The sequence below is a fragment of the Gymnoscopelus microlampas genome, assembly GCF_963454915.1.
Source record: "Gymnoscopelus microlampas genome assembly, chromosome: 18".
Classification (NCBI taxonomy): Eukaryota; Metazoa; Chordata; class Actinopteri; order Myctophiformes; family Myctophidae; genus Gymnoscopelus; species Gymnoscopelus microlampas.
Window position 1 is genome coordinate 25,684,929 of NC_139955.1, and position 25,916 is coordinate 25,710,844.

General features: G+C 42.9%; 1 protein-coding gene across 8 annotated transcripts; it reads left to right on the top strand.

The window, feature by feature from the left end:
• The first annotated feature begins 96 nt into the window (after positions 1–96).
• Positions 97–21,906, top strand: LOC311034185 (catenin delta-1-like). Of its 8 annotated transcripts, XM_084041960.1 has the most exons (23): positions 97–243; positions 1,896–1,976; positions 6,372–6,528; positions 7,457–7,620; positions 10,670–10,738; positions 10,922–11,041; positions 11,247–11,512; positions 11,805–12,092; positions 12,362–12,602; positions 13,257–13,479; positions 13,994–14,186; positions 14,853–14,970; positions 15,081–15,237; positions 15,468–15,485; positions 15,867–15,935; positions 16,445–16,572; positions 16,819–16,969; positions 17,749–17,941; positions 18,078–18,280; positions 18,602–18,643; positions 18,786–18,853; positions 19,058–19,161; positions 19,965–21,906. In XM_084041960.1, the coding sequence occupies exons 4-22, from the start codon at positions 7,462–7,464 to the stop codon at positions 19,115–19,117; spliced, it is 2,766 nt and encodes a 921-aa protein (XP_083898086.1). In that variant the 5' UTR covers positions 97–243; positions 1,896–1,976; positions 6,372–6,528; positions 7,457–7,461; the 3' UTR covers positions 19,118–19,161; positions 19,965–21,906. The 8 variants fall into 8 exon arrangements, with proteins under 8 accessions (XP_083898086.1, XP_083898088.1, XP_083898087.1 ...); XM_084041962.1 differs by lacking the exon at positions 19,058–19,161; XM_084041961.1 differs by lacking the exon at positions 15,468–15,485.
• The last annotated feature ends 4,010 nt before the right edge of the window (positions 21,907–25,916 follow it).

Sequence of the window (25,916 nt, forward strand, 5' to 3'; positions counted from 1 at the left end):
CGATGTTTAAAGTGCTCGTGTGTTTAGTCGCAGTTTTCATAGATCCGGTTGCTTGTTTCTATCACACAACCTGGCAACACTGCCTCCCTTTGATAGAACCGTCGAGTCGATGATGATGCCTCGTTCCTAACGAGCTTGACCGAGAAACCCAGGACACACAGTCAGGAGGGGAGAAAAGTGAGGAATAAGAACAATAAAACGGGGTTACCCAGGAAGGACCAGGGGGTAGACGACACTAAATAGGTGAGTACATGATGAAATGAGACAAAGGCGGTTCGCGGACGGAGCGGGTTTGTAGTTTATAAGTGGCGCACTGCAGCGTTGGCAAGGAGTGGTCATCTCATCGAGACAGAGACCAGCAGCACGACTTTCCAAAAGGCTAACCATGTTAGCAGCATCGATGCTAACGACGTTTCACTCACTCGTACGGTTGGCTTCTCTCGCATAACGCGTTCCCCGCCAAGCCTAGTTGGCTGTGTGTGAACCAGACGGACAACGCAACGCATTACAGACTCAGAAAAGACTATGTAAATAAATACTAGCCGTGGAGTTGAATGCACGCTAACCAGCTAGCCCCTTCAGCTAGCCTGGCTCTGCTTTGCCTTTGCCAGGCTGTGTCCATGGTTGCCATGTATGCTTATTATAAGCGACTTTGGGCTTGTTTTTTTGTAAAGTCACTTAATATCGCTAGTCGCGGTTTGAGTTTTTAAGCTTGTTAGTTGCTTATTTGGGCTTGTTTCCTAGTGTTGTTAAAACCAGTGGTCTTTAAACATTTTCATGTCAAAGACCCTCAAATGAATATGTATTTGTCCACATACCACCCCCGTATTTTTTTTGTCAGGGACCCCCATACAAGATTTGGGTTTCAAAACTGTTACAAAATGACCCTTTTTTCCATCTTAGAGATTATTATTTTCTTATTTTTAAAATAGCTGATGTACAAGCTTGTAGACCGGCTATTTTCAAATAGCCGTAGCCTAGTCGCTTCTGTTGGGCTTGTTTTCATAGACCTGCTTGCTTATTCCTCTTGCAGACTCTGGCAACAGTGCCAGTGCCTAAGCTAACGCTAGCCTGGCTGGCGGCAGTGTTTTCAGTATGTGGGTTATTGTGATGCTACTGTAGCTAAACCACTTAAAATAGGTCACACCACGGCTGCTAAGCAACAAAGTCCATTGCATTGATTTGGTCTTTAAACAGTGAGCAGTAACTTTTAACATCACCACACAGTGTAAACAAACAATATGCTTCTCGTGTTAGTGTTGTTTTCACACATTTGTTTTTGTAGTCATGGTCGCCTGACTCGCCTCTGTGTTTAACAACAAGCGAACTATACTCGTTGCCACCGTCTGCCCCGGATTACTGGTTTGCGTTACCTAATCAATATACAGTCTGTTTGATTTTAGCTAGGTCAGGGAAATACTAGCCCTAGTGACAAACGGCGACAAAGTTTGAAAATGGTCGCAGGGAGGCCTGTCCTCCACGTTCAGTGATGCACGCACTTCTTTTTGTGTCACTTAAAGTTTTATTCACTTTGTTGGTACATACATACAAACAGACCACATCAAAAAGAAGACAACAAAACCAAAAATGGAAAACGAAAAGAAAAACAGCCAAAAAACGAATGAGAACAAAGCAAAAACTTAAAAAGACATGTCACATCATCATAGTCTCTCTCCTCTGTTTCAGATGTCCTTCTCACAGTCCTTGTCTCTGTTAGAGTTTTTGTGTATTATCCCTTTTGTCCATTTATCTCCCATTTCTGTTTCCTGAAGGTGATAGACGCACGTTAACAATGCAGTTACTGTATAAGGCTGACCCTGGTTGTTGTTTTCCTCATACACATTTCTACACTTGCCCTCTAATAAAAGTTATTGTTTACTTTTTTTAATTTTTAGTTTCTTTGCTCTGGAGAGTCGCGTTGTGTTCTAATCCAGAGGGAGGACAAGCCCATTCATTCAAGACTGCAGCTATTATAGGTAAGGGCCTGACGAGATGAATGTTGTCCAGACTAATCACCCTAAGGTGATGGGATGCCGTGCAGTTTGCACATGTTTGGCAAACTGATAATACCTAAGTAAAATATTAGTGTTGTGTAGTTTATTTAAGGGTGGTGGTCTGGAGGAGGTTGTGTTATCTCACAGCAGGCTGTGTCTGTCACCTAGCGAACCCGTTCGGTGGGTCTTGTGTGAACTTGTTTCAGTTGGAAAAAGGCTGGGTGGGGACAACCAACCGCTGTGAATATAAACAACCAAACTGACTTTTACCTTGTAAAAGAGCATTTTAATACAGGCTTCAAGTCCTGTGTAGATCCGTACCTTTTTTCATGTGGACCTAACTTTGTTGTGTGTTTATCTGCATATCAATCAGTAGGTCAGGAATCAGTCTTCAGATGCTGTTTACCTGCAGGTGCTCCCAGTAATAACAGTGTAGTTGAGTGCAAACACACTTGTTTTGTATAGGGCTTCCATGGTTGTTATCTGATAGAGTGGGTGTTTGATTGTTGATCCAAGCTATGGGCACCAGCTGAAATTGTTTGTGCTCTTTTAAGGTGTGTAGGTAAATCTAGGGCAGGCGTGTGTGTGTGTGTGTGTGTGTGTGTGTGTGTGTGTGCGCGCGTGCGTGCGTGTGCACACACACGTAAATATGTGTTTGTTAGGAGGTAAGTGGATTAGTGGGTTAATGCCTCAATCTCATTACAAGCCACACTCTGGTTAAACTAGTGCCAATGGCATTACACTGACTTATGAACTAACAGCAGTGTCAATTACCTCTAAATGCATAAAGGATGTACATTGTGTGTGTGGGGTTTCCTGACAGCAGGTGCAGGCCCACATTCCATCAAGCAGTTTCATCATACATGCAACAAGAACTGTATTGTCTGTGACGTGATTATATATCTTCTGACAGAGTTGAGTGAGTCACGCTGACTGATTGGTGCAGAACCAGATGGTCACAGAACAAACTGACTCGTGGTGATGTGTCAGGGCTGGATCAGATGTTTACATGTCATGGGCCCAGAGGCCCTCTACTTGACTTTTTGACCATGCCTCGTCATCACAATCACAACAGGAACAATTTAGCAGCTGCATGGCCTTGTCATTCACTTTAATAGTTACTTCTCAAATATGCTCTTAGATACATGGATCTCAAATCCTTGTCACATGATGGACAATAGGAATCAGGGATGCAGGACAATCCAGTGGTTCGATCCAGGAATTTTGTGTTTGTGTGAGCATTGTGTAACTTTCAATAACGGAGGACAAAACCCCTCAAGTTTTAGCCATGGGGAATTTCAGGAGTCGTTCTCAGAAGCCAGAAAACAGAAGAAGGGAGTAATGGATTGAGAGGAGCATTGCTAAAGGGGAAGTGGTTTGTGGTGGTATGATTAGCACTCTGATGGTAGGGGATTTTCACCACGCAACCATTCGGTCAGTGGGGGAATTTAACCATCGGCTATTTACCAGATCCATTCTATCGGGGGTATCCGAGTATTTATCTGAGCCCGTGTACTGTGTGGTCTGTTGAGGAAAATGGTTCCTAGTAGGCTGAGGCAGCCCTCCTGTCTCTTTACTCTTCTCTGATAGAGAATCCATAACATCCTGTTACTCAGGAAGTGGCTGGAAGGGGAAGGAACAAGAATGGGATGGTAGCCATGTTTTCATTGTTCAATGAAACTCACAGCTGACTTCCGAAAATGAGCAACTGCAAGAGAGGCAGTCGAGTGTAGGACAGCAGTTAGGCCCGAGGTCAAGTATCAGGAGCAGTAGCCTATACACACACACAGACAAAAGCGTGTACTCCCACGCAGGGTTTCAATCTATCTATCCATCTCCTTTCACACTTGCGCTCACTTGCACAAACTTCTCATTGTTCCTGATGCCTCCCAGACTGACAGCTGCAAATTCCCTCCACTGGCTGTGGTTAACACACACACACACACGCACACGCACACACATGCACAGTATCATTCCCAAGGCCACTGGCCAAGAAATAGCTCTCACTATTTGTTTATAATCCATCTTGAGAGTTTATAGTTAGCCCTGTGTCAATGACAGCCAAGCTCATTACTGAAATGAGATAGTGTTTGGAATGTCGATTGCACTTATAATTATTTTGTATGTCAGAGGAAGGACAAAGATAAAGAGACGTTGTTTGTATTTTGTTATGATAGATGAGAGCGAGAGAGATATTGTATAGTCTGCGTGTGTCTTAGCATTTGGGTCAGTGTGACCAGTAGGTTTGCCTTGGGAGACGCCCCCACAGAGTATTTTATACAGAATGCAGACTGATAATTGCGACCCATGAAGGACTTTTTCAGTGAATGAGTGGGTGGGCTGATGTGGTGAATTGGCCAGAGACAATGCGAGGAATGCAAGATCTGCTTTTATCTTTAATTCAACACTCCTTTTCTTATCTATTCCCTATCCTCTCCTCCAGCAAGCCCCCAAGCTCCCCCTCCCCGCATCAATGTGTTTTTTAATTGCCTATCTGACCCCACTTTCTGTTTGTTTGCTTGTCAACCTCTCTCTCTATCCCTCTTGTTTCCCTTTCTCCCTCTATCTTGGTGAATAACAGTTGTCTCAGCTTTGACCATATAAGGGCATGTGTGTTACAGGACAGCAGATTGTGGTTTTCCTTAGGTTGGAGGTTGTGGTCCCTGGGGCTTCACAGCAGTTGCATATGTAGAGGGTGTTTGGTATGTGTGATGTCATCACCTTTCACTTGTCAGTCTGTGACTACTAGACTGGGATCAATTCACTTTTTAGGTTGGTGATTTAGCCTGGGTCTAGAGCGGATACAGAAAGGGTGCATACATGTATATGTGTGTGTTTTAAATTACCAGATACAGTAGGCTAGACTGGATCAGACTTGTTAATTTGGAATAGAAACCAGGCCTTTACAGGTGATACAGAAATCCTGGTTAGGTGAGGTTAGTCTGTGACCCTCTTTCAGCCAACCCCTGACCCTGTCCAACCGAGATCCTTGTGAAATGCTTTTACGTCACTCATTTTATCACCAACCCCTCCCTCCCTCCCTCTTTTTCCCACAACATCACTATGAATGAATCATTTTCCCACAACATCACTATGAATGAATCATCTTTTAAACTAAGTAACCAATTGCCTAAGTTCGGGAAGCAGCATGTCCCACACGACACCGTGTGTGTACGTATTAGTCATCAGACAGACACAAAGACAAGAGCAGACATGGCCTCTACAAGTTTCATTGTGGCCTTAAAGGGCCTAGTAGTGCAGGGCTTTCACAGGATGATGTCATTCACATACCTGTTTGTCTGCCTCTCTTGCTCCTCCATTTGCACAACCCATTAGGTGAAACTGTGAGTCAGTTGCCTGCCCCCCCCCCCCCCCCCCAGCTCCTGATTTCAATACGCTTCTGTTCCACTTTGCTGCTTTATTGGTACCTGTTAACATCTTTACTTTTGGACACACCTGTGCTACAACTATAAATGCAGGTCCTTGTTTGTTGCCTAAACCCCCATCCCCTATAGCACCAAATGTCTTTCTTTTTTTCCTTCTTTCTTTATAAGCAACTGTGTTTGCAAGTGCACATCAGCTGGAGAGTGAGAGGCACTTAAGCTTAATTTATAGGCTACTTCATTGCATGACTGTCGCTTTCCAAAAATAACTTTTTAGCTTGAAAGTCAGCTATTTTAGGTGAGCAGCACTGGTGTGCGACAAAGTATGAATTGGGCTTAAAGAAACAGCGCTATTCGCCCCTACAACAAAGTGGTTAAATGTAGGACTGACACGGAGTCTGGCCTTCACACAGCAGGTTTATCAGCAGATAAGATGAAGGAATTACATGATGTCTTGAGTCTCTGCTTGTTTGGCTTTGATTTAACAATGTCTCTCTGAGTGCACAGTCTGCACATATGGTTGAGAAAACAAAGAGTCATACAGACTAGATGAAGACTGATAGAAAGGAAGAAACAAGCGCGAAGATGTCAGCTGGAGGACAGCAGCTCAAAAAGAGTGGCTAGGAGAATAGGGGAGGTTGTGTTAGAATAGAGATGGGTTAGTGGATAGGAGAGGACAGATGGCTCACGGGAGTTGTCTTTCTCGGTCTTCACCGCTCTGTTTCTCTCTGTGCTGACGGTGTGTTTTCTCTGGCCCAGATACCGCTGCAGCCTCCTGCAGCTAGCTACTGTACGCAGGCCAAATGTTGAGTAAATATAGGGCGTGTCTGGATGCTGGAGCTTCCGTGTGTCTTCATAGTGCAAACACAGCCCAGCTCACACGTTTGTATGGTATTCACACCATGTTGCTGTTTTTCGAACAGAAGTGTCTTCAGACTCCACAAAAATTCTCACTCTTTTCTCTTTCTTTCCCCCCATTTTTCTCTCTCTGCAGTTAATTCCTCCCCATTCTGTTGACCCCCCGCCCCCCCCCTCCTCTTCTTTCTGTGTTTGGTGGTTTGGTGAACTTCTACCCATGAGCCGCTGCAACTAGAGCTCAACCCTTGGCGTGACCTCTGACCTCTTCTCCAAAGCCACGCCCACAGGTGAAGGTGTGTATCTGTCACTGCATGAATCAAGGATCACCTGTGCAGTGTGTGTGTAATGGTCTTCTTCCTGTACACTCTGTGTGTGTGTGTGTGTGTGTGTGTGTGTGTGTGTGTGTGTGTGTGTGTGTGTGTGTGTGTGTGTGTCCCTTCTAATGTATGACAGAAGTATCGATATGGTGTTTATTTAATTGGAACACAAGCCCTTTTTTGAGGAAAAAGTATGATCAAATCAAACGCGTACAACATTGTTTGAGCTAGAATTCATCAATGAAGCTGCAGATCTGCACTCTGCTGTTGTTGAGAAAACACTTCAAGGAGACAGTTTTCAGACCCATCCACAAGTCTGTTTTAGCACTGTCGGCCACAAAAGAGCTGCCCAATAGACACAGTGGGATAAAGATGTCAAGTAATTATGTTTTATTGGTGAGATGACCGTTGGTGTAACCCTCCCTTCCTGTGAGAGCGCCAAATGGTGATTGCCAAGCATCAATCATCGACATCAATCTGTGAAATGTTCATCAAAGAAGATCTTCATCAGCAGATATGTCAGATATAGTTAATATTCCTCCCCAGTTAAGAGTATCGGACCACAGAATTCCTGCATTGACCAAGCCCTACTTCCTGCTGTACTTTGTATAGTGCTTTGTGTGTATGGGTACTATGATGTCAGATGGTGCATTGTGTATGAGATTGTGTGCAAGTGTCTGTGTGATGTCAGACACTACATCATTGTGTATGGCAGTCTGTGTGCGAGTCTGTGAGAGAAAGTGATGTCAGATACTGTCATTGTTGTATACCGTATGTGTGCATGCCATGTACTGTACATGATGTCAGACACCCTCGTCTCCTAGCGCTGTCGCATATATGAGGCTCTGTGTGTGTGGTGTTGGTGTGTAACGCCGCACCCCCCTCTCCCCCTGGGGCTGTATAGTGTGTATGGAGCAGTGTGAGAGCGCTGCGGCTCTGCTGGAGTCGGTCAGGGAGCAGGAGGTGCAGTTTGAGCAGCTGACCAGGGCGCTCGAGGAGGAGAGGAGGAGAGTGGGCCTCCCGGCCACTAGCCCCTCCGCCCTGGGCCACTCCCTCCCTCACACACAGGTAACGTCCCCTCAATGCCCGCCATCCCGCCAGCCGCTCCGGACGACCCGCATCTCAGCATCACCCAGCTAACGCTGTTAACCCCTTAACTGCCCCGTCCTTCACTCCCAAACAGTCGTATACTATCCAACGTCTGACATACACATGCATTATCAATAACATCTGACATACATACTTGTGTATGCATTGTCAGCAACATCTGACGTATACTCACGCATTGTCAACAACATCTGACATACACATGCAGTGCATTGTCAACTCAATTGTCGCACAACCAACAGTCTCCATGCATCCTTCTCGACATCTAATCCAACTTCCAATGAGTTAGGTCATCTGCTCATTGCGCTATCCATCATTGATGCCCTCCGTCCATACGCTCCATCCCTCCATTCCGCCATCCATCCTCCTCTACCAGCGCTCGGTGTGTTTCTATGTATACAGTACATGTGTTTGTATGAGCCTGTGTGTGTGTGCGCACGCCTGTCGGTCCATCTGTCTTCAGTGTGTGTCTGTCAGCCTTCATCTGGTAAAGGATCACCTTGTCTGTGTGTTTGTACATAGTTTTACAGCTTTTAACATGCAGATAATCATCAGCACGTACTTCCACATACCTTACTTGTCACTCACCGGATGTACCTGCACTCACACACACACACACACTCACACACACACACACACACACACACACACACACACACACACACACACACACACACACACACACACACACACACACACACACACACACATAAATAAGAGGCACGCTCACACACAAAATGCATGCACACATTACAGAGATATACAAATGCCTACTGCTTGAGCTTACAAATATACACACAAAGAAACATGTACATTCAACCACTATTAGGCATGAGCTTATGCATACTTAAACTCAGAGTAGGTTACACATTTCAAATGCGGACAACACGCACCCACTTTCCCTCACTACTCCCCCCCCCCCCCCCCCCCCACATACCTCTCACCAGCCCCCTGTGATGGAATCTCAGTTATTTTCCTCTTTGTTGCAGCATGTTTTCTTGTGGAATGTGGTCACTTGTCGTGCTTGCAGTGCCCTGCCCTGCATTCACCCTGTGTCTTTACGTTAATGGCTTTTGTTATCAGAATGGTTGCATTAATTGATTTCCTTCTGCATGATGCTACTTCGTCATTACAATATTGCATGTTCCAGTGTTAAATGATAAGTCATGTTTTTGTTGTGGGGGGTGGGAACAGATTGTGATATAGTTTCTGTTGTACCATGTATGTGCCCTTGTATATATTTTTCACAGCTGAGCTCATGTCGAACATCGGCAGATGTTACTTTGTAGTTAAAGATCATCAGCTGATCTGTGTATAGGAGGTTTAAGACTCCCTGCCTGCTGTCTTGTTTTATACTACTGGGTTAATTGGTTGGACATGGTTGCCTGCCGCCTCCATGTCTAGTTTTGCAGGCTTCTCAAAAACGGTCTTGTGACTATCAGTAACTGGACGGTAGGCCAGACTCTCCCTCGACTCAGGTGACTTCAGAGTATCAACACTGGTGCTTATCAGCGATGTTCTCTTGAAATGTGAAAGGACCCAACGATTGTAATTTGTAGCGGTCAGGGATAGACATCCTGTTAATCTGACACATTGTACAGTTTAGTGCCTTGGCCAGTGCTTGGCATATCAGGGGCAAGTAACACCTGTTTTTGCCTGCAAAGCTCCCAGACCATAATGAGATTCTATATTTGGTCTTTATTCATGTTAATTGGACAAATAATAATAATAATAATAATAATAATAATTATTATTATTATTATTATTATTATTATTATTATTACAAAAGGCCTATAAGAGTCATTTTCGAGATGAGTTGCATCTGATAACAAAAGCCAAAAGCATGGAAAGAATTCATTCATTTTCTATTCTGTCATTAGGCAGTGTCCTTTACAATTTGCTCTTTTTTTTGGCCCTGGCCCAATGATTCACATTGCATTTCATCCTAACATGAAACATTTAAAGAAACTTCTGCATTTTAAGGCACTGCTATTAAAAGAATGGCACAGCTGTGTATTTTTCTTGATTGATTGAATACTTAATTAGTCAGAAATGTAAACGGCACAGTAAGACATTAAGGCTAAAAGGATAACACAAAAAAGTCCCGGGTGCTTGTTTCCATTGTGGTCCTATGTATTCAATTCATCAACATAGCAAAAATAATGAACACAATGATATGTCATCAACAAATGCAAACACGTACAAAAGAAATTACATTGTGGTCCCCTGATGTGTTTCCAATTTTGAAAGAAACCAGTGTTACACATCCTTTAACGGATGGTATCGGGGCATTCCGGTGGCAGAGTATAGTAGTTTGTAAATGTATTGCTGTTCTCATGAGAGCACAAAGGAAATAAGCATGTTTTCCTGTAAAACAACAGAGTCCACAACCCCATTGTTAGGAATATAACAGCTTTAAATCTAAAGCAACTCTGCCCCCTTCTGGATGCCATATGCATTGCAGTGAGTCTGTGTAGTCTAGTATAAGACCGCTATTATTGGCTTGATGGTGCTACTTTCCAGTGTCCCCATCTTCCTAAACCAATCCGTGAACTTAACTTAAATGGCTGCGGACATGCTGGATTCTCAAATGTATTTCTAGATTGATTTTGTGTCTCTCAATGACCTATGTTCAACTGCAAATATCAAGTTGTTCATAACATAAATCCAGTGATGGTGAATAATATATCACTGACAGACCAGAGAGGGAGTGGCTAGTGAACAGGGATGAATGGCTGAATTCCAAAAAGTACTCACCCCTGTGTGACTCACTAGCCGTAAATATGCAGGGGTGGTTTGGTCAGTGCTGAATGTGCTTGAGCAGCAGTAATCCTATCTGAGGGGGGTTTTAAGCGAGATAGACCAAGCTGCTTGCTGGAATTGTAGGCAACCTCCCCTTCATTATATGTAAGCTTTAAGATGTGAACGTATGTATAGAAGTTATCTCTGTTAATGTTTTGGTTATTTTTTACGACAGTACTTTTCTCTCTCTCTGTCTTTGCCCCATCAGAACGGGCGTCTAGGGGATGCGGACATAGAACGACTGAAATTAAGTGACGGTTACATAAACGGGACACAGGTGTGTGGATGTGTTTAATCTCAATCTCACATGATTTAGAATATAATCAAAGGAATTTCAAAGCTTATGTACATTTTTGTATTTCTTTTATATTGTCAACTACGTTTTGAGTGTATTTGAGCCATGTACAAGTGCCTTGCGTGATTGAACATAGTCACTTTAGGTTGTGTGTATGTGTCACAGTACAGGATGGTTGACCCTGCCCACGGTGCTCTGGATGAGAGTTACACACCAGAGGACGACTCCCAGGAAGCGCATTCAGTTTTCTCTGATGAGGGAACCACAAGACGGCAAGACAATGGGGTAGGGAGATGAAGAAGTGCGCACACTTGACACACACGGCGCACGCAAACACTGGTTTGAGAAATGAAGTTTCATGTTCTTTCACATTACATTCAGTCTACTAAAAATACCTATTCTTTGTCTCTGTCTCTTGGTCTGCCTGTAGCTTTGTCTATTATTGTATTTGTACCTAACCATCATAATATTTTAAACTTTTGTTTCCCAGATGATGAAACCTGTTGCCTCACGCACAGTTATGCCCCCTGACTCCATGTCCATTGACGGGGGCCTTTTGGTCCCCGGCATGGGTGGCTACAGCGCCACTCTGGACCGTCCTTATCGGCAGGCCGGAGGAGGAGACTACCCCACAGCCACAGTCCCCAGGAACTACCACTATGCCCCTTCGGGGGGATATGATGACTACAGGCAAGGGCCCCCATCGGAGACCTATGCCAGCCTGAGCAGAGGCACACGAATGGACGACCGCTACAGGTAACGGACATGGATGGGGCTTACGTCTGGACACACTGTGTCCTGACCAGGATTTAGTTTGGTTACACCTGTGATCCTTTTTTATGAGCGTCATGTCTTCACGTTATTTATGCAATAAGCTGTGTGAAATAATTAGGGATGCACCGAATGGGAAATTCTTGGCCGAAACTGAATGCCGAAAATAGAAAACAGTTGGCCGAATACCGTAAGGCAGAATATGATAGAGATATATATATATTTATGGGTCCATAAAACATTGTTTATGTATTCATCCTTTCTTTCACTTCACCAGGCAGGTGGATGGCTACAGGACCCTGGACTCTGGCTACCGGGCCCCCAGTCGTCAGCAGATCGACCCCTATGCAGCACAGCCCCAGGTGGGCCGGGGGATGCGGGCCATGGGCTCGGCCATGGAGATGCGCTATGGTCATGGGCACTATGGCATGGAGGACGACCAGCGTAGCCTTGGCTATGATGACATTGACTATGGCATGGGGCCTCCGCCCATGCACCCTGGGGGCTACGGGACTATGCCCCGCCTCGGCCCTGGCCCTGGGGGAATGGACAGACGCAGACTTCGGTATAACTGGCTCTAATGCTTTGTCATCATCATATGAACTTTGTTTTAATGCTACTCACTGAGTCATCATCTGTGGTATGCAGTAGAGGATGAGCACTATAATAAAAGCAGGGGCAATTATATTGCTGGACTATATGAGTCAAATACCTGCCCTAGATCCTGCATTTCAGCTTGGGCTATGACACGCATGCATTCTTAACTACATAATCTAATCAAAGTTCATACTTGAATGCAACAAATGTTGATGTTCGTTCATCCTCCATTTTAAGGAGCTGTGAAGACACTTTGGATGGTGACATGGGAGGAGTGGATCCTTACACATGGGGTGTTCCTATGACGATGGAAAGGGGAAGTATGGCATCATTGGACAGCACGCTAAGGAAGGGCCAGCCCACATCCTGGAGACAGCCAGAGTTGCCGGAGGTGATCACCATGTTGAACTACCATCACCCCCCTGTCAAGGCCAACGCCGCCGCCTTCCTGCAGCACCTCACCTTCAAAAACGACAAGGTATAACACACACCACACTATGGCTGTCACTTTTTCCAAACATTTGCTTTTAACAAATTATAATTAAGTTGAATTGTTTTCCACCAATTGATCCCGAAAGGCAGCCACTGCCTACAAGGTTGCTAGGAATAGTTCCACATTCTCAGTTATTCGCTCAATATATAATTGCTGCTTTGTAGGAGTCATTGAGCAAAATAAGGTACCCTGTGTACAGGCAGCCGGGTAGCTTAGCCGATTGACTATGGAGCTAGGGGTAAATTAAATTCAAACATTTATTTATGCTGTGCATGAAATTGGTGACCCACCTGAAAATGTATTATCTGTTCAAAGAGCTGGAGAGACGGGGAGACCCCTGGTACTGAACAATCACTGACTCTATAGCATTATTGAGGTTTAACTTCTTAACAATAGGTTTTGTTTTAGCCCAAAAATATCACTTAGAACACAATTTAAAGCCGCCTTCTGTGCTCCAATTTTGATATCCAGCAGATCATTATAGTTCAGAAGTTGTATTCTTCACCAGGTTCGTACAACTTTTCAATGAAACGCGACATCCCTATAACATACACACACAGAAGGTGTATTCAAATATAGGAGTGGGAGCTTGCAAATGATTAAAGAAAGCCTGTTAAGCTGAAGTGTGCGGTTCTTCAGGTGAAGTCGGAGGTTCGTCGTCTGAAGGGTATCCCAGCCTTGGTCTCCATGTTGGACCACCCCAAGAAGGAGGTCCACCACTCAGCCTGCGGAGCACTGAAGAACATCTCCTATGGTCGAGACCAAGACAACAAGATTGCCATCAAGAACTGTGACGGAGTGCCAGCCCTGGTCAGGTTACTGAGAAAAACCCGTGACCAGGACCTCACTGATACCATCACAGGTAATGCTGTTCACATTAGGCTTGGTCCAGTCTGTTGTATGATAGTTTTAATATGATTTTAAATGGCCAGCATTTTTTCTTTGCTTAGTTAATAACTGTACACATATAGCCTATACGACTCTTGCTTGATGCTTGTACCCACATAAATGTAATGCTTGATTTTTACTTGGTTGCGTGCCATGTAGCACACCGATTGCGTGCCATGTAGCACACCGATTATAGACAATCTACAAAATGTATACACCTATTAAGTCACTTAGATTGGAAGCAAGCATCAGTGTAAAGAAATTCAACCCAAATCAACTCGAGGCTTATGTTACTGGTTGTGTTCTTGCATGTTGAGCTAGAAATGTTCTGAATTCTTCCCTTGTTGACTCAGTCAGCAGTTGAAGGCGCTATAACAAATTGACAGGCCTCAACTTATGTGAGCATAAAGGAAATGCAGATGTTGAGAACGTTATATATCTCATATTTACATTTTTGATAAACAAAAAATATTTTATCAACCTGTCAGGCACACTGTGGAACCTGTCCTCGCATGACTCGGTGAAGATGGAGATCGTGGACCATGCTCTGCACGCCCTGTCTGACGAGGTCATGGTGCCCCACTCTGGCTGGGAGCGAGGGAGTGACGGATTAGATGAGAGCTGCAAACCACGCCACCTGGAGTGGGAGACTGCCCTCACCAACACTGCTGGCTGCCTTAGGTACACAATGTTGGATGAAGGAACTCGATGAATAGATAAAGGACCAATTGTCCAAGCCTTCTATGACAGTGCCCATCAACCTTTTTAATTTCAAGGACGCCCAGTTTGTTATGCATTAGGCGACGGACTCCCTTTGGGTACTAATTTTATCTCTGAGACTCCAATTTACACTGTAAAATCCTCAGTGTTTGTTTAACTCAAGAGTGTACACATGGTCCTTTTTCTTTTTGTACATTAAGTTACAGACCAGTCCAGTTGGTTCCTAACTGTGACCACCTGAAACCCCTCAAGGACCCCTGGGGGTCCTCGCCTGGACACCACATTGAGAACCAGTTTTTCTGTCTGTCCCCTCAATCACACTTACATTACTGAACAGAGCCACCTCCAGCCATATATTAACACTATAGTCTGCTCAAATGCCCAAGTCAAGCTTGTGGAGAGTTGTATCATAGTTGATAATCTCTGCATGCAATATATGTAGACTGTCACCACAAGTCTATATGCCCACATGCGGCTCGTTAGTTAACCGATGCATCCAGATTTTTTACAATGGGATTTGTGTGGCTTCATTAACAATCTGCGCACCCAGTAACTTATCAATTGCTAAATATTGGAAAGGGAGGCCACAAGTTCAGTTTTTAAGTTTTCTCTCCCTCCCTCCAACAGGAATGTTAGTTCAGAACGGAGCGAGGCCAGGCGGAAGTTGAGGGAATGCACAGGATTGGTCGACTCGCTCATGTACATTGTCCAATCACAGATCAACCGCAAAGATGTGGATAACAAGGTAAATGCTCATTTGATACGTCTTAAGACGGCTTTTAACATTATGAAACATGTTTCATGTGAGACTGATGGTACCTTTTTGTCTTCTGCCATGTTCATCCCTCCCCTCAGCTGGTCGAGAACAGCGTATGCCTGTTAAGAAATCTGTCCTATCAGGTTCATCGCGAGGTCCCAGGCTGTGACCGCTATGCTGAGACAACGCCCGTTAGCCAAGGCTCTGCCCCAGGCTCCAACAAGGGTGGCTGCTTCGGCTCCCGAAAGGGCAAAGGTTTGTCTTAATCTGTTAATTAGGGTTCAAAGGTCACTGGATTTTTGTTTTCTCCCCTCTGCTCAGAGGTTTGCTGGTGTGTTGAGGCTTGTTGGTGGCAGGAGCCCCTATTGCTGTATTTCATTCTCTACCACTCTTTCCTTTTCCTCTTCTCTGTCCTCCCTCCCTCCCTCCTCTTTCTGTCTACTTTTTGATCCCTCCCCACTTCTGTCTCTCCACTGTGTTTCTAGATGAGTGGTTTGGAAAAGGTAAGGGTCTCTGATTGGTGTTAATTTCACCTCGGTTTGTGCATCTTTTGCACGTTGCCCATTGATTGCTCACCATATGGTATCACCAACTAGTCCACTAACATTGAATAACACCTCACTGTGCAAACGTGGATGTTCAAGCCTGTCTCATTCTCACCACATCACATCAAACACATGGACTTAATCATTGTAAAACTGCATGGTCAAACACTCCTGCTAGTGGCATGGTCCCATTTCACACAACCTAGACATTCTACCAAGCTTGATGACAGAGGAGGTTGGAATGCACTCCCAAGCCAATGTTGTTTAACCTATATATCGTTTAGTTTTGTATCTATTATTCAGCTTTTTCTTTCTTTCTTTACCTCTTTCCATGTACAGGAAAGAAGGATGGAGATGATGGGAGTGCAGACCAGGTTGACATTCCGAAAAGGACAACCCCTGCCAAAGGTATGTGTGGCTCACTTTGAATTTGAAGCCATCATTCACTACCATGTACACATCCTCTCCTCTTACATCCAACCATTCAAATGGTTCCCTTCACTAAATGAAGACAACAGTTGTTTGTTTGGAGGGAAACCTAGGCACAGAATTTGTTTTATTTCTATTTCCATGAGGCGGAGATCTTGTTATTGGTTCTGTGTGTACGCAGCTAATCTTGGAAACTACTAGGCAATCGGCCAATATATATGTGTGTGTTTTCCTTTTTTATATGCATTGTGTCTACTATAATGACAGTGTATGTATGTATGTATATATGTATATATATATATATAGATATAGAGATAGAGATAGAGATAGATATAGAGATAGATAGATAGATAGATAGATAGATAGATAGATAGACAATAATGTCTCCAATATCTTTTTTGAGTTGGGACAGTCGTAGAGAAATACCCTCTCTGGGCCATTAAAACAAACCGTTGCTGAGACCAATATGTCTTTGTGTTCTCTGTCAGGCTATGAGCTGCTGTTCCAGCCAGAGGTGGTGCGTGTGTACACGTCCCTGCTCAGAGAGAGCCAGAACCCCTCAGTGCTGGAGGCTGCTGCTGGAGCCATCCAGAACCTGTGTGCTGGACGATGGACTGTAAGTGATTCACTTAAAACTCATCCAGCAGGGGACAGTAGAGCTCCCCATACGAGAGCTATCAGTCTAACGTCTGAAGGACCTCCAGTATTTACAGTTTCTCAAAACGGAGTCAGTAGAACAATAAAAGTGTGATTTGCGATTTAAGACAACCCAGCTTATGAAGTCACTGACATTGAAGTCACTGAAATTGGACTTTAATAGGATATTAATCTTGATCCGACGTTTTTTTATTTATTTCACCAGTATGGTCGATATATACGGGCCACAGTACGTCTGGAGAAAGGTCTGCCCATGATGGCTGAGCTGCTGGCCCATGGCAATGACCGCGTTGTCCGAGCCATGTCTGGAGCCCTGAGGAACCTGGCCATTGACAACCGCAACAAAGAACTGCTTGGTAAGGTTGTGAAACGCCTAACTGTCATGCGAGTAGAAACAACCGGTGACTCTGTGTACTGTATTGGAGCAGGCACCCTCTTCAGGCCAAGAAGGGGGTTGGTACTTGGCAGCAAGAGGGACCACAGTACACATTGGGGGAGTTGGTGTCTCTTTTGTAGTAGCTGAAGAAATTGATGTGTTAAATGGAGCTCCTAATGAGTTGTAACAATAGTAATGTTACTGTAACATCTTATACAAACATGGAATTCCACAACACATACCAGCAGCACAAAATCATACATTTGCTCTAGCATATACGCTTGCACACACTCCGTAATAGTTGGCTTATACATGATAGACACAATATAAACATTGTTAAATAAATGGACAACCTTATTATCCACTGTATGCATTATGTGACAATAACAACCAAACATTCTCAACTGAAAACACCAAACAGAACTGCCCTGGTTAGGTAGGTTTCTCCCACAAACTAGCAAATCCACAAGTTATGTATCTGTGTGTGTATCTGTTGCGCATGCTTGCAGACATAGACAACTGTGTCCTAAACTACGGTAGACAAATTGGCCAAAACAAGTCTTTTTAAGCGATAAAATAATTCGTAGCGATTTACAATACGGCTGTGTTAATGCATTAACTTTGATGGCAAGTATTTATATTATTTCAAATGTTGTGAACAGAGCATCATCCAAGACAAACCCCTTGCACGTGTGAGCAAACTCATCAACACGACAAACTGTTCTTGCTCATTATTTTGTCTTTGTTACCCATTTTTAGGCAAACATGCAGTTAGTCACCTAGTGGCCGATCTGCCTGGAGGTCAGGGCCAGTCTGGACGCGTTCTGTCCGAGGAGACGGTGGTGTCTGTACTGAGCACACTCACCGAGGTGCTGGGCAACAGTCTAGAGGCAGCAAAGACCCTGCGAGCCTCGCAAGGCATTGAGAGACTGGTGCTCATTAACAAGGACGGGTAAGCGTGTGTGATTGAGTAACATAATATCAAAGAAACACATTTTGAAGTATAAAAGTAGTATATATGTGTTTTTGTCTAAATTATCTAAATTCATACCCCAATCCAACGTTGTGCACATCTGTATTTTCTCCAGTAAACGTTCGGAGCGCGAGGTGCGGGGAGCAGGCCAGGTGTTGCAGCTGGTTTGGGCCCACAAGGAACTACGTCGGCCTTTGGAGAAGGATGGCTGGAAGAAGACTGACTTCATGGTCCATCTGAACCCCGCCACCACTAACGGTCCCTCCAGCCGAGCCAATGGCAACTATGAAGACAGCACGCTGCCACTACTGGATAGAGGTGTGTTTTTTTGGGGTTTTTTTTATCTGACAGGGGGGAGTTTCCCTGGTAGGACGTAGCGCGTGGAAGGAACATGTTATTCCAACCAGTTCCTTTCCCCTCCATCAACAAAATTATTTTCACCCAAGACCCACGTTATAGTCCACTAATAGGCATGCATTGTGGACAGCCTCCTTATTCCAACCAAAACCAGCTGGTTGGTTTTAATGCGTTTCCTGGACAAACACATTATGTTGGTCTTAGCGGCGATATCGGATTGCATGTGTGTTCTTCAGTGGCAAGTAGTGTGTGTGACTGTTAATCAATATATTGTTTTTACAGGGGAGAAGAGGGACATGATTCCTTTAAATGACATGGGCCCTGGTGAGTGCATGCATGGTTTATGACTGTACCGCTATCATTTTTATTGTGGGGGAAAAAATGAAATACATTAATTACCCAGTCCATGGATCCTATCATTGGATGACATCTACATGTCCCTATGCCTTATGTTTTTTTGTTTCAGAGGGCTACTCTACACTGGAGCAGAGGGAGAGGAGACACACTCTAGATGACACGACAGACACTTTACCAGTAAGAGTGTGCACACACTTGATTGCTCATTGAGCTGCACTAACTCTCTTCTCACACACTCTCTCTCCTGCACTTCTTTTAAAGAGGCTTCACTTTAAACTTTTCCAACAATAACTTTCAACCTCACAATTACTGACAAATTACTTATCCCACTCACAACCTCACAACCTTTTCTCCTCTCTCTCTCTGGTTGTCTTCTCTCAGCGAGGGGTGTATGGGGGCAGGAAGGGCTCCTTGCCCCTTTTGGACTCCTACGATGGTTAGCCCTCCCCCATCCCCTCTACCCCCCCTCTGCATGTAACAGCATGGTACGTCCAACTGACCTCTTATCCTGCATGGAATCTCTATAGGGCGCTCATCCTCCGTCTTCTGTAGCTTCTGTAAAAAACCCTTGTGTACCAAGTCAGTCGTGTCTTATCGTCGTGCACTGATCTGAGATCTGCAGGGTACTGATAACTGAAGAACGCAATACTCTGACATGTGTACATGCTGGTATAGTGTTCCGCAAGGTGTTCCTTGGGAATTGTGGTAAATGCTACCATAGACGTACCAAACCTCAGTGTTTATTATAAACTTTAAACTATGACCCTGGATAATGACAATTGTTGTGTGCGCACCATACTTGTACCACAGAATAAGCGTTGGTGTTGTGCCCTTGTGTTGTGTACGTGTATACATGTATATACAGTATATCTCTATCGCTGCTGTCAGTCAGAAACCATGCAATTTATGCATGCATTTAATTATGCATGCATGAATTAATCCCCTATTTTATACTTTGTCGTATGACAGTGTCGCAAGTTGTGAAAATAGCCCACCTACAACAAGCTTACAATGCGTTGCATATATATTTTTAAATGTTCTCCTATAATGACATTCCCAAAATAGGGAGTCTGTCTGTGGGTTTTAAAAATATTTACCAATGAAAAGAGACCAAATAACAACCGCATTTGATCCACTGAAACTGGTTCTTTTCCGTTTCCAAAAAAGGAACTGTTTTGGACATGCAAGGTTTCCGCCCGACAGCGACTATGTCTGTTCCCCTGTGGTTCTTGTGTTCATGTTTGTTTGGATTGTTGTTGGTTATAAATGCTTCCTCCTTCTCTTGCAGAAAAACTGATAGTGTGCATTACTCAGTGTGGGCCTTCTCTTCCCTACCACTGCTACTGAGGCAGAGGATAAGAGACCAACTCGGTCTCTCTCTCTCCTTCTCAACCCCCCCCTCCCTCCCCCTTCCATCACAAGACACAGTGGATATGAAGATGAGGGTCAGCATCCAAAGAAAGCGATTGTGTTGCAATCAATTGTGATATACAGCACACACTTTTTACAATAGTCATTGTAGCATCAGAAATATATTCTCTGTTGTTTAAATTATATTCCTTTCCTAAAGAGCAATCATCTTTGTTGACAATCATTTATTTTCCAGTCTTTATCATCCTATTAGTTATTTTCTTATTTTTTTCGTCATCGACCACTTTTCAGTAACATTTTGCTGCCATCATCTGAATCCCAACAAGCGTGAGTTTGTAGCCTTTTGTGTAGGATATATACTGTATATAAAACGAGAACATGGGATTGACTACTTTTTTTCCCCTTTTTTTTTTTACATTTTGTTTCCTTAATTTAAATCGTCCCTGTAGCGGGTGAAATGGGAGTTGGGGAGAGGCCGACAAACCAGTAGGAATGCGGCCGGCATTGTAGATTTGAGAATGTTTGTATAGGAGTTATTTTTCCATGTCTCAAGTCGTTTTCTCTGGTTTGGGGATGGGCAATGGATGTAGGCAAGCGAAGGCAGGTGTGCGTGTCTGTATATTTGTCATACAATAAACCTGCCAGTGTGTGTGATTGAAATGGACCTCAATGTGACCGCGTGCGCGCATGTTGGAGTGTTTAAAAAGACCAGGCTCATAACGACACATTGTTAAAAATGATTTGTATTGAGTGTTTTTTTTTTATTTTGTTTTCTTACTCCTGTGACAAAGCATGTGTATTTTTGATTTATTTTCATTTGTTAGTTACAATTTACCAACTGCCTCTTTTGTTTATGCTCGATACCTTAATTTCAAACTGTTTTTTTTCTCCCCAAATGAAAGGAAGGACAGTTTAGCTGCTGTTTTTTTTTTTTAAACTCTTGTGTGTGTTTGTGGATGTTTTTATTTAAAAACACTCCCATGAGTGGATGTGTACATTGACTGTGTGCTTTTAAGTACAAAATACATCAAATTGGAGACTTAAAAATGTGTGTGCCACTACCTTGGGAGATATACACTACTCAACCACTGAACATTGAAACATTCTGACTTCAAGAATAGAAACCATTCCTAACTCTACTGTTAAGAGAACCACACTACACAACAGACGAAGGCAAACGGAGGTGCTTGGTGTTGAACACCACGGAAAGGACTGTGGCGAACCCTGTGAATTCTAATGTCACAGATTCTGGCTGACAATTTATGTAACCAACTGACAGATTTCCTGAAAAGTATTGGTGATTAATAAAACACTCGATACCCATGTTGTCGATTCTACATTGCAATGCCGCCTGTCAAAATTGCGATTGGTGTAAAAGGACACATGCAGGCTTATAAAGGTCTTATAAAGTCTTTATTTTTGCTCTGAGTCTGACTTTTGGACAGACTGAAGAGATCACGGGACATGACGTACAAGTCAAGGGGGTGGGAACAAGAAGCACATTTTGTTATATGAATCTTTTTTTGTTTGGTATTTTGGCTTGTGACTGGTTTGTTTTACTTCTGTGAGGGTTGGTATATTTGGGTTCAGTGGGAGAGAGCATTATGCAATCTGTTCTACTTTATAAACCCAGTTATACCACTAATATGTTGTAATGGCATAAGAGACCAATCCTTTTTTTTGTTGCTTTTTTTTTTTTCTCCAGTTTTACACAAGTTTATCTGTAATGTTGCCTATCCATGTAAAGTTAAGATGTACCATTCATACCTGCCTTGGCTCTGAAAAGTTGCATTTTTGTCTGTAAAAGTATGTAACTGGCAATACTGTTTTTATAAATAAAGAGCTTTTCTTAGACAAGATTTGATGCAGTGGCTTGCATATATGCTTACAGGCCCTGTGTGATTTGTGTGTATGGTTGACTGCTGGGTTAAATATCTTATCTAAGTACAGAGGGTATAAGTACTTAAGTACTACTTTTTAGTTAAGTACTTTATTTTCGGAGGATCTGTATTATGAGTGTTTATTTGTGACTACAATTTGTAACTTTCTTAAAGATTTCCTTTTTTACTCCAGTAAATATACACTTTACCCTTAAAATACTTACTAAGCCAATGAAAAAAATCCTTTGAAAAGTAAATGCAGAGGTTGAATTCAAGGTATCTGCCAAAGTATACGGCAACGGTAAATACCTCAATAACTATAATGTGTACTAGTTATTAATGCTGTCACCATGTTCAGCCTGGTCAGTATGTTATTGCTTCTAAGGAAGATAGTTGGCCTCTTGGCAGTAGCCTGGCATGGCCTGTCATCACTGTCCAGGGCAATTTTCTTGGCAGCACTATAATCCACTTTATGCTGCCAATCTTGTAGGTGATCCAATCAAATTTCTTTCTGGATCCTGATCCTGACACAGCTCCTCATATAGGCCACGTCCATTTCCGCCTAATGAGATGTAACTTATTTAGCATTTTCTTCAAAACACTTTTTGCTACTACTCATGCGATGAACATATATCAAGCCAATGTTTGATATTCCATACTGAGTGGCTATAATTACCTTCCAAAGTTTGCAGGAGGGTCCTATTTTCCAAAGAAAAAGCTAAATGAACGCATCATTCAATAAACCCCAAATTTAGATCACATATTGAGGTGCCTCTACACAGTGCAGAGCTAAAGGTGCACCTCGAAAAGCGCTGCACTTTTGCCCATGGAGTGCCTGTAGTGGAGATGGTGATACATTTGCTAGCGTACATACGGTGTTTACATTCTGTTATGTGGTGTTTAACTATTCTCAATAATAATACATACAATTTATATGGCACTTTTCTAGGTAGTCAAAGTTGCTTTACAGAAACAGAATAAAAACACCATTATTAGGGGGGATTATGCCACAAATGCAGAAGGTTGGACTGTAGCCTATGTCGTAGACACACTATTTCCCCCCACAGCTGGGTACCAGTCTACCAGACCTGATGGAGATATGTTTCATAGAGCCATCCTTTCTTGTATTTGAACACTTTCATAAAGCTCAGAGAGAGAGGGAAAGAAAAGTCTGGCTTATTTTTATTAACAGTGTCATGGTATGTCATGGTCAAGTATCCCATGCCACGCCATGCCACCAAGTGTTTATGCAAAACTATGTTTAACATTTATACATTTTTATCAAACATTTAAAAGATAACTTTGTGCTAGATTTTATTACAACAGTATTTATTTAAAATATATACTGTTACAATGACATTACAATTGTTGGCTACCTCTCTCTGCTGTACATTCCTCACCCTGGGATGGCCAAGTAATCATAAACCATTCCAACTCCTTTTCTGGAGGGGTTCGAGGGGGAATGTGCCACGTGTGGTAGAGTCGGAGGGGTGTTACATGGCTGAAAAGCTATTTTAAGTATGTTTTGTGGTGGAATGTTATTTTAAAATAATAGACAAATGCTGATCTAATATATACTGCTCAAAGAAATGTAGGGAACACTTTGATCCCTTAATTATTTTGAGTTTTCATGAACTGTGTACATACTGTTAACAAAAACTGCTCAAAAGAATTAAGGGATTAAAGTGTTCCCTTAATTATTTTGAGCGGTGTAGTTTGTTGTTATCCACGTGAATGATGTGTGTGAGATAATTGGTTGATTGATATTCTCACATTTAGTATGGAGGGGCATAAGCAGGAGCCACTTGAGGTCATAAGGATGTAAAAATAAGAATGTGAAGAACCCCAGACCTTGTTAGCAGAGACAGGTCAGATCTATCTGCCGCAAAGGACCCTGGTTTAAAAAGAGTTTAGCCTTCTTAGTTCAGCGTTAGATACATTTTTGGAAGTTTTGTAGTTTTTCTTTTGCTCAATTTAGTCAATTAGTCATTCTTTCAGCGCTGGATATTGCTTGCATGAATTTGGTTGCATGAATTTGGACTGCTGAGATTGAATAAAAAACATCAAGACTGCAGAAACATTTCAAATATCTCTTCCTATGCGACTTTCACTTTCAGATACATATCTTTCTACTTTTACTAAAGTGTGGCTTCAGGTAACTTCCGGTAAGGTCTGTCCAGAGTAATTTGAGTCCTCCAAACCAGCTACACACAAATAGTCCACATGAAAGATAATTATTCTCTAATATCAGTGCAATCGATTATGCTTTTGTGGTATGCTGCTTATGTCAGCATTTCTCTCAGACAGAGCCTTTAATAGCCTGAACTGGTGTCAGCCACATACCCTCCCCTGACTCCTAGGACTAGTTCTCATGCTTACATTAAGCCTTTTAACTGGTGAACATGACCCTCGGGCACATTGGAACACAGTTACAGATTGAGTGTTGACATTACCAACTTGACTATCCTCTCTTATTACAAGCTCGTACATTCATGCTGAGAACGGATACTGGGGTGTTCTGAGAAAGAGGCGCAGCATTCATATTGTGTGTGTGTGTGTGTGTGTGTGTGTGTGTGTGTGTGTGTGTGTGTGTGTGTGTGTGTGTGTGTGTGTGTGTGTGTGTGTGTGTGTGTGTGTGTGTGTGTGTGTGTGTGTGTGTGTGTGTGTGTGTGTGTGTGTGTGTGTGTGTGTGTGTGTGTGTGTGTGTGTGTGCTTGTATTCATATGGACTCTGGATAAGCCTTTAAGAAAATGGCAGGATTGTCCAAAGACCGCAGAGTCTCAATGTCCTCACTCAATGTCCTCAACAGCTTTCGTATTCCACACGTCTCATCGCTTTCAACTATGTTTTATTGAAATTCAGGCTACATCACAAGGGCTTTGCAAGTGTAGAGACTTAATAAAGGCATGTGTGTATAGAGTATGTCCTATAATAAGACTTAATGAGATGTTGTGATGGGCACAAAGAAACTCGCAAAAATTATTAGAGTGAGAAGAACTGCATTAATGATTCACGTTCAAAGCAAGTTGAGGTCTTTATATATATATATATATATATATATATATATATATATATATATATATAGATAGAGAGAGAGAGAGAGAGAGAGAGAGAGAGAGAGAGAGAGAGAGAGATAGATATATAGATATATAGATATATATATTTAAATAATGTAATATCATATAGTGCAGGTTAGGACTTACTAAATTTAATTATCTACTTTTGACTATTTTATTCATATTTAGTGATATTCTTCTTTTAAGTGTATATAGTGGAATTTCATTGTCTGGTGTAAACACCTTTTACTGTGCATATGACAAAAAGCTTATTGTGTCTGTTTTTTTACTTAATAAACAACAACATTAAAAAAAAGCATAGCGAGAATTGCACTATGATCTGAGCTCAAGGTGGCAGGGTGGATCAATGGTTAGCAGTGCTGCCTCACAGCAAGATGGTCTTGGGTTTGAAGCTGACTTTCTGTGTGATGTTTGCATGTTTTCCCTGTACACACATGGGTTTCCTCTGAGATCTCCGGGTTCTTTCCACACCAAAGACATGCATGTTAGGGGCATACTCCTGCCAGTGCCATGGCACTAGCTGGCCTTAGAGTTGGAGTTACTCCCTGGGATCAGCCCACTGCACCTAATATGATGGGTTTAATGTAGAAGACAAATTCCATTGTCCTAGGCAAATGCATATTGGTTAAGTGTTATTAATGCTTATTGGTGTAAAAAAAAGTAGACAGAAATACAAAAATCATCCATGAGCTATATAATGAAATCAAATTTCTTTCACGGCTCAGAGGGGCAGCGGTGGCATAAAGGTTAGAGGAGCATGCAAGTTGCCGGAACGTTTGGGCAGCACTCGCCCCTACCCCACCCCCGAAGTGCCCTTGAGCAAGGCACTGAACCCCTCCCTGCCTGCTTCCGTGGAGCTGCCCAGTGGGCCAACAGTATAAGACTGTGGTTGTACTCAATGTACTGGGTATC